General features: G+C 40.2%; 1 protein-coding gene across 7 annotated transcripts in view; it reads left to right on the forward strand.

Annotated features, from left to right (window-relative positions):
• ESRRG (estrogen related receptor gamma) overlaps positions 1 to 13277 on the forward strand; it is a 432435-nt gene that overhangs the window by 373658 nt on the left and 45500 nt on the right. For all 7 annotated transcript variants that reach the window (XM_070401097.1, XM_070401095.1, XM_070401094.1 and 4 more), the window contains 2 exons: positions 6844 to 6954; positions 10532 to 10693. In XM_070401097.1, coding sequence (XP_070257198.1) covers positions 6844 to 6954; positions 10532 to 10693 — 273 coding nt within the window. The remainder of the gene's footprint in view (positions 1 to 6843; positions 6955 to 10531; positions 10694 to 13277) is intronic.

Here is a 13277-nt window from a genome sequence, read left to right on the forward strand (position 1 = left end):
AAGCTAGAAGCATTTTTCAAACACGGGCACTTTGTTTGCTTGATTCTCGTCAAGAACAAAAGGAAATGCATTTGGCCAAGGTCACCGGGAGGGGAGCGCGAAGACCTGTGCCAGAAAGCCTTCTGCCCTTCTGGTTGATGAGTGCCGTCCATTTGGCTCTGGTCTTCCCTGATTTAAAATATGAAGTGTGTTGATGCTTCCAACTGCCAAGGCAGTTGTACTTTGAGTCCATGGGTCAATTCCATCATTTTAAGTACCGCATTTCATTCATAGAATCTCGGAGCTGGAAGAGAGCTCAACACGTGATCCAACTCATTCATCTGCTTCCAGCCAAGAGAGCAATAGAAATGCCTCAGCAAGGGAACGGCTTCCTTCATTTGTCAAATTTCCCAAGGATGGGCACCTATGGTCTTTTTTGCTCAATATTCAGTATCTAAATCTAATTCTCATCAGTCAGTTTTTCTTAGGATCTCTCTGAGGGATTTCCAGAAAATCAAACTCGGTTTCCTGGTATGATGTCCAGGATGCATATTGAAAAAAATTAAATTCTGCTGGCATCCTTTTCAACATTTTTTCAATGCTTCCTACTATTTTGTTGTCTTCAAGTTTTGTATACCTTTCTTTTTTAAATTTCTTTATTGATTAAGGTATTACATATGTGTCCTTATCCCCCACTGCCCCCCCCCCCCACTCATGCCCTCACCCCCTGTTGTCCGTGCCATTGGTTAGGCTTATATGCATGCATACAAATCCTTTGGTTGATCTCTCCCCCTTACCCCCACCCTCCCCTGCCTTCCCTCTGAGGTTTGACGGTCTGATCGATGCTTTTCTGTCTCTGGATCTGTTTTTGGTCATCAATTTATGTTGTTTATTATATTCCATAAATGAGTGCAGTTTTTGTATACCTTTCTAAAGTTAGAATATACTAGTATATTAAGGAAAACAATACACAAAATTATTGACAAGAGGTTCCTACCTTTTTGTGTATACTTTTTGGGTTTAGTAGAAGTATCAAAAGAAAAGCAATCAAATGAAAAACACCTGATTAGTGCATGGCTAGAAAGCACATTGTAAATTTATTTATTCACTTAGTATTTTTGAGTGCCTTCTAAGTGGCAGGCATGTGCATGGTGAGTAATATATAATTAATACATATACCAAAATCGTTTGGCTGAATTTTAATCTCTCGAACCTATTTCAACTAAAGTATCTTTTCTCACCGTGCCCTCAACCCTCAATTTTTTTGTGGAATTAATATGAATATGCAAAATAAATAAAATATCTTTAAGTTTGATTCTAACCCAGATTGCGTTTCAAACATGTAAATGGACCTTGTGGGCAGGAACGAGGAAGGGAAGGCGGTTTGGGGAATTGCAAGGAGATTTTCACTGGAAATTCTACCTCCTCTTTCATGAGGACATTCCACATGGAGGCTTTCCTCCCAGGATCTGGTCTTGAGCTGCCTTGTGACTGGAAAAGTGCTTTTGTCTTTCGTTGGCACCATTTAGGATGCAGTGGTACCTTCCACACTGTGGACTGTTTTACACCTCCTCTTCTTACCCGCCTCGTAACAGCAACACACCAGGTGGTGTACCAGGAAGGTCACGGCCTGGTTCAAGTCCAGGCTTTCCATCGATGAGACCCGGCATATTTGGCATCTGGAAATATCACTAGTGTTTGCTGTATTCTTCCACACACTCTTTGCACATCCTAATTTAAGAAGAAATGTATGGACTGTGGACTCCACCAGGCTCAGCACTTTTTTTTTTTTTTAATAGATATTTTATTGATTTTTTTACAGAGAGGAAGGGAGAGGGATAGAGAGTTAGAAACATCGATGAGAGAGAAACATCGACCAGCTGCCTCCTGCACACCTCCCACTGGGGATGTGCCCGCAACCAAGGTACATGCCCTTGACCGGAATCGAACCTGGGACCTTTCAGTCCGCAGGCCGACGCTCTATCCACTGAGCCAAACCGGTTTGGCCAGGCTCAGCACTTTAATGCACAGCTTTCTTTTTGGCCTCGAGAGTATGCATTTCCCCAATGTTTATTGTTATTATTTTTAAAGATATTTTCATTGATTTCAGAGAGAAAGGGAGAGAGAGAGAGAGAGAGAGAGAGAGAGTGATAGAAACATCAATGAGAGAGAAACATCGTCGATTGGCTGCCTCCTGCATGCTGTGTGCTCCACGCTGGGGATCGAGTCCACAGCCCCAGACATGTGCCCTGACCGGGAATCCAACCATGACCTCCTGGTTCATAGGTTGAAACTCAACCACTGAGCTACACCAGCCAGGCAGTTTATGAAATTTTTAATAGGCAAAAAGAAGGAAAGAGAATACTTTCTTTTAGTTTCATTTTTTAAAAGGCAGTCTCTCTGTTTAGCAAATGCAGGCCAAGCATGCTCTCTCTCGTTCTTTCTGACATCACACAAAGTAAGAAATAGTGCCCTTCGAATGGGAGATTTCCTTTAATTACATCGGGAAGCGGTAGTGGTCGGTATTGCATGTTTAATGTAATGTTCTGCCTGCCCTTTTTTCTTTCTTTCTCCCCCCCCCCCCCCCCCCCCCCCCCCGCCGACCACCCCTTCACAGCCACCTCATCTTGAGCAGAAATAAAAGGCTCAGGGCTTGTCAGCATCAGTTTATAGATAGCTGTTTAAAAATAATGAGATATTGGCTATTGTAAGGCTCAGGGCCGTCTTGCCAGACTCATTTATTTCCATTCACCTTTTGTCAGAATCAAAGACAGAAGACATTCAATTAAAACATGTCACCTGTTGCAATGACCTAATTTGTACTCCTATGTGTCATAGATTAGGGCTCTGTGCTTCTGAGGAAGTGGCTTTACCCCCCATGCAACAGTCTGCGCCCTGCAAAACACTTTGTCTGTGGTTATTTCAAGTTTCTTTTTTTAAAAATTTTTATTGATATCAAAGAGGAAGGGAGAGAGAGAGAGAAACATTAATTATGAGAGAGAATCATTGATCGGCTGCCTACTGCACACCCCCTACTGAGGATCGAGCCTGTAACCTGGACATGTGCCATGTCTGGGAATCAAACCATGACCTCCTGGTTCATAGGTCCACACTCAACCACTGAGCCACACCGGCCGAGCTGATTACTTTTATTTAATATAACTCTTGATTTAGTAGTCATTCACTTCATTATCTTTTTTATAAAAAGTATTTTTCCTTTAATGTGACTCTTTGCATCTTAAGTATTCAGGGGGAGGGAGTTGTCTTTGCAATTCATGTGTACAGCAAACCTTTGTTTGGGAACATTATCTAAGGCATGTTTTTAATTTGGGAAAGTAGGCTAGGATATCCTGGGTAATTCTCCGCAGGGAAGGTCTTTTGCTGTTCTCTGAAATGCCTCAGACTTTGCACTGTTAAAAATGCGAACAATACTTTTGACTTTGGACTACATCATATAAAAATTTGCATTTGGGCATAAAATGCAGACTTAAAATTAGCTGACTTAGAAGCCCTGGTGCTGAACTGCTTTACGTCTCTTGGAGTTTATTTGCCTCCCAGCATATTTTTTTCCCTCCTTGCCCTAGTCTTGCGTTCTCAATTTTGTAAATTCTGACAGTGTGTGAGATTTGCAATTCCCTTGTGGCCACGTGGGCTCACGCAGTATTTGAGAGAGGCAGCAATGTGGGAGGAAATGCTCTACTTGTAGGCAATGCCAACTATTAAAATCTTTTAGTAAAAAAAAAAAAATAGATAAGGGCAGTCTCCACCTGAGTGGAAAATCCAGATGCTTTAATTAACTTCAAACCCTGTCAAATATTGGATGCAGTGGGTATCTTATTTCCTCAGAGAAAACTTATTTTTAAACTTTTTCCGAACTGGCTTACCAGTGACATCGAAACAGAAGCTGTTTGTGTTTAAGATTGTAAAGATGTGAACTCGCCCTTTCATGGAAATATTTGGATTAGACTGGTGTTTGTTGAGAGCAAATCTGGATTTCTCAGGTCCTGATTGCAAATATTGTTATTTTGTTTGTTTATTTGTTTCTGCTAAAATAGTTTGAGGCTTTTACGTGTATCAGGTTAATTGGATAATTATCAGTTCTCTTCTCAAATTTGAATTTTGTGCTTAAAGCAAACTCAGGGAAAACATTCTTCTTTTTGATGGAATTTAGGTTCATTTCTCTGTCTATTCTAAAGTAATCACATACATAAATGATATTATTAGTAACAGGAGTGAACAGTAAATAGAATGGGATACCAAATAATTCTATAAATCACTTAGGTATCATAGAGCATCATTATTTGGCTTGTGTTTTTTGAATTATCTTACCACTCCATCATATCCCAAATCTGTTTACGCACAGAACTGAGGCAGGGTAGACTGTCAAACTCCATGGGGATGGATTTTCAATAAATAAGCATGATGTAAAATATCTTTAAATAAGATAATATAGCAATATTTCAACAAAATTATGAGATAGTGACAACTTTATTTTCCTTGGCATTTTATGGTTTGTAAAATATTTTAGTATTACATTTGTATAATATCCAATTGCATTAATATATTAATATAACATTAGATCATCACAGCAAAACTTTGGAGAGGATATTGTCTTTCCATCCATTTTATATGTGGAAAAGGAAATAAGTTAAGGAACTCATTGAAATTTACAGAGCTAGTTAACGAAAGAGTCATTAAAAAAAAAACATCAACCATTCTGATTTGAAAATTATGCTTTATTTTTTAAACATATTCTTCATATACTATTTAGGAACAATTTATGATGCCATTGCATATAGCTTTCTGTGGCATGCACTATTATTTTCAGTAAATACTTACTGTACCCAATTTCTTTGTTTTTAAAAATATTTATTTGTCTAAACCTGCTTCATTGCTCTTGAAGTTATCTACTGATTTGAGTTAAATTGTGCTTTGATGCTTCAATATGGCATTTCAGGTTTTGTTGAGAAACCAGTATATGTTGGTGTGTTTCACTAAAAGATCATCAGCTCTTAAAGTAGTATTTATTATTAAGGCAATATAAAAAATATGTTTCTTTATTGTATGGATCACTAATGATCCTTACCTTTTGTGTATATATACTGACCTTGGGGATATATCAGCCTTTCCCAAACTGTTTCCTGCACCTCAGGTAACCCACAACTCACATGTCACGTGGTATTAATAATATTCCCCAAACTGGATCCTTAGTTAGATTGGTTTGCAAAAGCACTGCCTGGGCCGTATCTCCCTCTGAGAGTTCTGCAGAGGCTATTTGCTTATTAAAGGCTCTGAGATGCCCTTCAGTAAAATTATAAAACTGATGATGCTATTAAACCAAATCTATTTTGTACACAGTTTGAAAAATGCCAAAATATGGGTTATGCATTGCTTGGTTGAATTTATTAATGGAGAATGCTACACGGTTTCATTAATTTAGATACAACCTACTACCAACAAAAAAGAGGCTCTCTCCTCATTCTTACCCCCAAGTAACCTTGTTTTGACAATGGTTTTATAAGGTCCTGTTCTAAACTTTACAGTCACACTGGAAACCAGGTTGTTTTTGACAAGCTCTTCGCCACCACTCCCTCATATAAACAAAACATTACTTTTCACCCCTTTCCTTTCCTTTTTGCTCTTGATCTCTTAACTCACTGCCAGCAAAACTCCCTGCATCTTGACCCCACCCATCACTCTTTGGGAAAAGGTTTTACAAAAGCCCATCTACTTTTGCCTGCTTCCTAACGTCCCCTCCAGCTCTGCCCTGTGAACTTACCCCTTCTTTGACACTCTAGTCTGGATCCTTTCAGGAAGCTCCTCTTTCCATCCTGTTGGGTTCAGTCAAAACCAACTCCCAGCTTTCTCGCATTTGAGACATGTTAATATGGGACAGGATAATATGGAACAGTCCTTGCATCTCATCTTTGTGGCATGTAGTTGCTTTCAATGCAATTCTATTCTACAGGGTCTTCTGGTAACCCCAGGGTTGGGTAGTTGGCCAACTGGTCTACCTGATCCTACATATAAAGCAGTGATGGCGAACCTTTTGAGCTTGGCGTGTCAGTATTTTGAAAAACCCTAACTTAACTCTGGTGCTGTATCACATATAGAAATTTTTTGATATTCGCAACCATAGTAAAACAAAGACTTATATTTTTGATATTTATTTTATATATTTAAATGCCATTTAACAAAGAAAAATCAACCAAAATATGAGTTCGCGTGTCACCTCTGACGCGTGTCATAGGTTCGCCATCACTGATATAGAGCTTTCAGGGGTAACTGATATAGAGGATACAAATGGCCATTGTCTTTAATTTGAGAAACAGTTTCTTTTTATTAATTCACATGAAACATGCCTTTTCTTTGACGTGTAGACGTCACTTTGACGGCCTTGCATAAGATGTCTATCTGGTTTATTATCCTCTCCTAGATTTGGTTTCCAATCCCTAGCAATCTTGGTGTAGCCACCACTTTTTTTTACATCCCTCTCATACCCCTTGACCATTCTGCATGGACTGTCCATTTCCCTAGCACCCATGGGTGATGCTCTCTATGCATTGAATTAGTTTTTTTTTTTTTTTTTTTAAAATATATTTTATTGATTTTTTACAGAGAGGAAGGGAGAGGGACAGAGAGTTAGAAACATCGATGAGAGAGAAACATCGACCAGCTGCCTCCTGCACATCTCCCACTGGGGATGTGCCCGCAACCCAGGTACATGCCCTTGACCGGAATCGAACCTGGGACCTTTCAGTCCGCAGGCCGACACTCTATCCACTGAGCCAAACCGGTTTTGGCTGAATTAGTTTTTGAAGAGATCTACCTCCATGGTAAACGTGTGACTGTCTCTGCCCACAGGAGTGCGTCTTGACAGAGTACGTGGAGGCCGGCAGAAGTACAAGCGCAGAATAGATGCGGAGAACAGCCCCTACCTGAACCCCCAGCTGGTTCAGCCAGCCAAAAAGCCATGTAAGTACAGCAGACATATCTGGCTGCCCAGCACTCAGAACCCCCCTCTCTCCCCCCGCCCCCCACTGTTGGCTCTTTGTATCACTTTGGCATGCCCATCCCTACCAACTCCAAGGAGGCTTGTCATTGTTGGGGGGGCCATGGCTCTAATCCCAAGGATTTCCCGTGAGGGGCAACAATAACTTACCTAATGATCTTTTTCTTTCCTATGGTTTTTCCTCCCTCGGCCCTGTATTTGCCTAGTCATTTTGTGGAAGCAGAAGCACATTAAGGCATTGCTTATATAGTGCGGATTTTACATTTACTGGTTCCTTTTATTTTCAGAGGTACATCAAATGGATCATACTGTGATCATTAGTTCATTGGAGCTGTTAGTTTCAGATTTCACAAGAAAGTGATTTTTGTAGTTGTCGCTAACTAAATGAGTTTGACTGCTCAACCTCCCCATGAAAATACATTAGGAGCCTCATTAATTTGGAGCTAGAGAAGGTTAACACACTAGCTAGCAATAGATTAAAACAAGAATGGGCCCTGCTAATAACAAGCATAGGTTGATGGTTCCGTCTCAGGTGTCCTTATGGGCATCACGAATTGTTTTTTAAGAGCCCGTGGCTTCCTAATGCCAGGTTGCCATTGGAAGGGGCGATGGTACGGTGCTAAAATGCAAGCCCCATTCTTTTTGCCATTAAGTAAAAGAGCTAGAATATAGATCGAGGCAATCACTGTATCCCATTTTCTGAAAAATCAGTTCACAGCTGCTCTGCAACAGTCCTAGCATTTTAGGGGGGTTACGCAAAGAGTTCATATCAGGCACTGAGAAGACTCTTCATGGAGACAGTGCTGGCACGCAGCTGTCTTTGTCTCAGGAGACACGCCCAGCACACACTCACATTGATAGCAGTTCCAGAAAAGACACGGGTATTTTGTTACCTGCTTTCAAGGGAAGAGAAAAAAGCGTCTGCTTCTAATTCAGACTCTCCAGGAGGGGTCGCTGCTGCGCACTGTACAGTGAGCATATGGGGATGGGTTAAATAAATAAAACAGACCCTGAACTGTAAACGAAAGGACATTTCAACGATGTCAAAGGGAAAACAACCAGTTTTACATAAAATTAAAGCTTAAGTGAACATATGGCATAGTTTCCTTTTGCCTTTCCAAAAAACATTATGTTGATTATACCTTCAATTGTCCAATCTGGCATCTTCTCCACAGCCTGCATAAGCTCCTTGGCATTCTGCAAATACAATCCCGGACTGCATTAAGCAGATTTTGCACATTATAATAAAAAAAAAACTTTCTGATAATACAATAAAGTGCAATAAACACTAATGCTTAATTTCATTAGAGGTTTAGTTTGCCTGGATTCAGTAATACACAAAGTGCCCATTTCTCATTCATTTTATGCACACATTGACCAAAACCATTGATAAGTTCCTCTCCGGAGAGAAAAATGAACACCGGCCCACGATAAAGGAACGTCTATGGTTTGGGGCGTAAACCTGAGGAACTGGGAAGTGGCATGTCAAGTACCTTTAAGGAGATTACAGCAATTTCACTGAGCTGCATTTGTCTGAGATAAAGAGGGTTCCTAATAAATCATTACTCATTATCTCAAGGCCTCTGTGCTAATTTTCCTGAGTCCATCCAATTAGTGTGTTTTGGTAACAAACATTTATAAAACTTAATTTTCAGATCCTGTCGGATAAGTGTCAGGAGACGGTGCATGGGCCGTCGGCGGAGAGTGGCTGGGGAGATTTCTGGAACCTGACTGATTGGGTAGCGCAAAAGCCCCAGAGTGGAAATTGGGTTCTATTGATTCTAATTAGGGAAACATTAAATAAGATTTACCTAGAAGCAGTGCTGCGGGCTATTCCGTCTTCGGAATGATGGGCATTTCCAAGCTTCCGCCCCATTTCTCTGACCCCGAGTCCAGTGCCCCTTGGCTTGGCAGAAACAGGCAACATGTTTTCTGTAATAAATAAGAACTGGAGTTCCAGGGTTTCCTTCGGGTCCGTGTCTGTGCCCTTTATCACTGCATTTTCCTCTAGGCTGGGAACCCAGTGGTTGCTGAAGGTTTTGTTGATTATCAGAGCGAGAGAAGTGGAGACTTTTCTAAGTGAGACTAAAACTACAGGGTGTTGTTTCTTAAGCACATACGGGAAGCCAGTGCCATTCTCTGCGGATCCTACAAAGTAAAAAAAAAAAAAAAAAAAAAAGAATCTGTATTTAACTGTTTACCAGAAACCATGGCATTTTGGGATATTTTCTCCTAAATCTGCAGTTTCATGATTATTGAATATTACTGCTAATGAATGGTTATCTGTTGATGATTGGCAATATATGTAATTCCCATGGGAGCTGTAATAACATTTTAAGATATGTCAGGAAAAAAATGCTTTGTAGTTTGGATGCATCTTCTTGTTATCATGTTAAAGGCGATTTAAAGAATGTTATGTTTTCAATTCAAATGTATAGGAGGTCTTTCAATTTGAGTTAAAAAGTTATAGTGAAAGGAAAATGATATAGTAAACAGAGAGGAAACTAGCTTTGCTCACAAAAATCCCATTTAATGCCCCATTTTTTTTCCAGAGTCATATAGTACATAGAACATGGAAACATTTATTCTTACCCATTTCCATCTCCCCACTTAGCAGAAAGTACAGAAATCTAAAGCTACACACAGACATGGAAAATGGGGCCACGCAGAAAACCCGTTCCGTCCGGGAGCCTTTACAGTCCCCTCCATAAACCCGCACATGCCCCCGGGCAGTAAAACACATCTGATGTGCTGCTTTTCATTTGTCTCCAGTGTTTATTTTATGAAGGTTTTTAAAAACATAAATCATAAATTTCCGACAGATAAATCTGAACCAGAAAATGAACTACAGACAACAGATGAAAATAGAGGCTTGAAGAATTAGACACTCCACACGGAGAACACATTGTGCCATTTAAATTGGACTATTTTCTGGAAACTGATATTGTCTGTATTGAGGAGATTGGCTAGTATGCTGGGAGAGGGGGAAGGAAAAAAAGTTCCTATTTAGTGCATCCCACAAAGATAGAGTTATTGAGTCCCTAATTCACCCAAGCATTGCTCTACTTTAAAGGAATTAAGACAATTAAGGACTTTCATGCCCATGATGACTATGGGTGTTAGTAGTTCTTTGCCTTCCACATTATATTCCAGATTTCAGTGCTTGACTGTATGTTTTTATCTTAAAGCTGTTGTCTACGACTTACTCTGCTTCCACTTAAGACCCAAAGAGCCTCTAACTTCTCTTATCAGTTTGCTACAAATGTTTTCATTTCAGGAGAGAGGCTGCAGTCCCTCCGAGGCAGGTAGAGCAAAGGAGAAGACGAAGACAGGAGCGCACCTGTTGGGACTGCAGCCGCTCTGTCTCGCTCTGTGTGTTCCCGGAAGCTGGTTAATGTGCCTATAGGGAACCCTAAGCAGAATACGCTGGGTTTCTTGTAGGCGACTTGATTTCCTGTTCAAAACCCAACGTGCTCTGAGGTTTGTAAAAGAAGGATGATGCTACTAGTGATCTCGCAGTGCTCTGGTCTGATCCTGCAGATAACAAGATTGTGTCCCATTTGTTGGTGGCCGAACCGGAGAAGATCTATGCCATGCCTGACCCCACCGTCCCCGACAGCGACATCAAAGCCCTCACCACGCTGTGTGACTTGGCCGACCGAGAGCTGGTGGTGATCATTGGATGGGCCAAGCATATTCCAGGTACCTTCTCTGAAAACAAATCTTTTTAAAAAAGAAACGAAAAACATTGTAGTTCATTCTCTAGGTCAGTGGTTCTCAACCTTCCGAATGCTGCGACCCTTTAATACAGTTCCTCATGTTGTGGTGACCCCCAACCATAAAATTATTTTCGTTGCTACTTCATAACTGTAATTTTGCTACTGTTATGAATCGTAATGTAAATATCTGACATGCAGGATGTATTTTCATTGTTTCAAATTGAACATAAGTAAAGCATAGTGATTAATCACAAAAACAATATGTAATTATATATGTGTTTTCCGATGGTCTTAGGCGACCCCTGTGAAAGGGTCGTTCGACCCCCAAAGAGGTCACGACCCACAGGTTGAGAACCGCTGCTCTAGGTGGTATATGTACATTTGGGCAAATTCTAAATTTTCTCTTTGGGATTGTTTTTTAACATTTACCTTTGCTTTTTTTTATTATACTTAATTTAAAGCTTTGCTGATCTTCATAGAACCCTAAACCTTTTTCTATCTGTACCAACTTGAACTCTTGTTAATTATGTTTTCCTATATGGAGGTACTATTGCCAATGTAAGATACAGACAATATAATTTAAAAAACAACAACACAGTTCTTTATTCCTTTTAAAGTTCTGAGCTTTCTTCTAAAGAAATGTTTCTGCTTTTATTTTCATGGTAAAAGGTGTTTTTGTCACCAGTAGTCTAATGTAAATTTGTTTCCTTCTTTTTAAGAATAACTCATTTTGTTGTTCATGGTGGCTATTTATACTGTTTATTCACATACTATTCATATTCACAAGCTTTGCTTTGGTTTACAATGAGATGTCCACCTTGAATTTATACAGAAATTAATGAAAAGAAATGTTACATTGACATCAGGAATTTTCTCCTATGGTAACTTCAAAGCAGTCTTTTAAAATAGCCTTTTCCTTTTCTTTCTTGACCCATCCTGTCATATCAAACCTATGCCTAACCACAGATTCTGAGAAGTCTAGTCATCTAGAATTATTATTTTTTGTTTGCTTGAGTGTTGATCTTCAAATCGCTTATAAGGAAGTTTTTGAATGGTGAGTCGGGCTTTCCTGGTTACAGTTAACTTATTTCTGTCTCCTTAAACTAGTTTGTCTTTATGCTTTGAATGCTACAGTAATTTCTTTAATCAAATTGATGGAAGTCCCTTTCCCAGCCCACACTGAAACCAATTTATTGGTCATGATACGCCAGCTATGTTGCTAACAGTCGTAACGAACTGTCAGGCAGTATCGCGGGGAAGCTAATTTGAAGTCATTAGGTGTGCACCGCTCAGGCGACAATTTGTTACAGTGGTTAGCGACACAGCTGACGTTTCTGAATGGCTTTGTTCGGGGCTGTTCTCCATGAGGCCAAGCAAATTGTAAACTAATTTAAACATCACTCTGTATTATACCGGCTACTCTGTCTTACACTGTTTGCTAATAAAGCACCCCAAATTAAGTCAAAACTAGTTAAATATGTGAGCTGGAGTGTGTTCTTCAGAGGATACCTACACAGGTGTCGCTGTGCATACAAAAAGCATGAGAATTGGATCATATGGATAGTGGCATTGCATTGGGGTTGTCATCACATCTATATGACTTTTAGGAAAAGCAAAAAAAAAATTGTACACACACACACACACACACACACGTATTATGTTCAGACATTTGCGAATAGTGGCAGTGGCCAGTCAAGTCGGGGGGCCAGTCAAGTCAGAATATGCTTGAATGATAAATATAAACTTGCCCAGAAGGAGAGTGTTAGGAAGGGTTTTAGAGCCAAAAGATATAAGACTAACATTTGGCCCTAACCGGTTTGGCTCAGTAGATAGAGCATCAGCCTGCAGACTCAGGGGTCCCAGGTTCTATTCTAGTCAAGGGCATATGCCTTGGTTACGGGCACATCCCCAGTAGGGAGTGTGCAGGAGATAGCTGATCAATGTTTATCTCTCATCGATGTTTCTAACTCTCTATCCCTCTCCTTTCCTCTCTGTAAAAAATAAATAAAATATATTTTAAAAAAACAAAACAAAACAAAAAAAAGACTACCATTTGTTGAAGTTTCCATTGATACTTTTTTAGATTATCTATCTATCTATCTATCTAGCCATTTATATTTATATATTCTATCATTTTCTATATACACATATATACTCGCATGTTGAAACCGTCATTGCCACATGTCCTCTGGGGAGCAAAGTTGAGCTGTCTCCAACTGAGAACCATTGTTCCATCCCAGGAATTGGTTATTATCACCCTTAATTCACAGATAGAGAGATCTGGGGCAGAGAGAGTGGAAAACACATACACAGTCCACAAATGTACCCTGTGCCTTCAGAGCATACATTCAGCATTGCTTCCTGGAGTCGAATTAGGATATTTTGGTGTCCTTGATGCACACTGACCACTAGGAAGCAGGCGCTCAATGCAGATGCTGCCCCCTGGTGTGCTCCCACAGGGGAAGTGACGCTCAGCAAAAAGCCAGGCTCATGGCTGGCGAGTGCATCAGTGGTGGCAGGAGCCTCTCCTGCCTCCACTACAAGCAGGTGGTAAGGAGCAAAGGATC

Source organism: Myotis yumanensis, unplaced genomic scaffold (assembly GCF_028538775.1).
Source record: "Myotis yumanensis isolate MYYU_CA2020_CCGP unplaced genomic scaffold, mMyoYum1.0.hap1 SCAF_22, whole genome shotgun sequence".
Taxonomy (NCBI): domain Eukaryota; kingdom Metazoa; phylum Chordata; class Mammalia; order Chiroptera; family Vespertilionidae; genus Myotis; species Myotis yumanensis.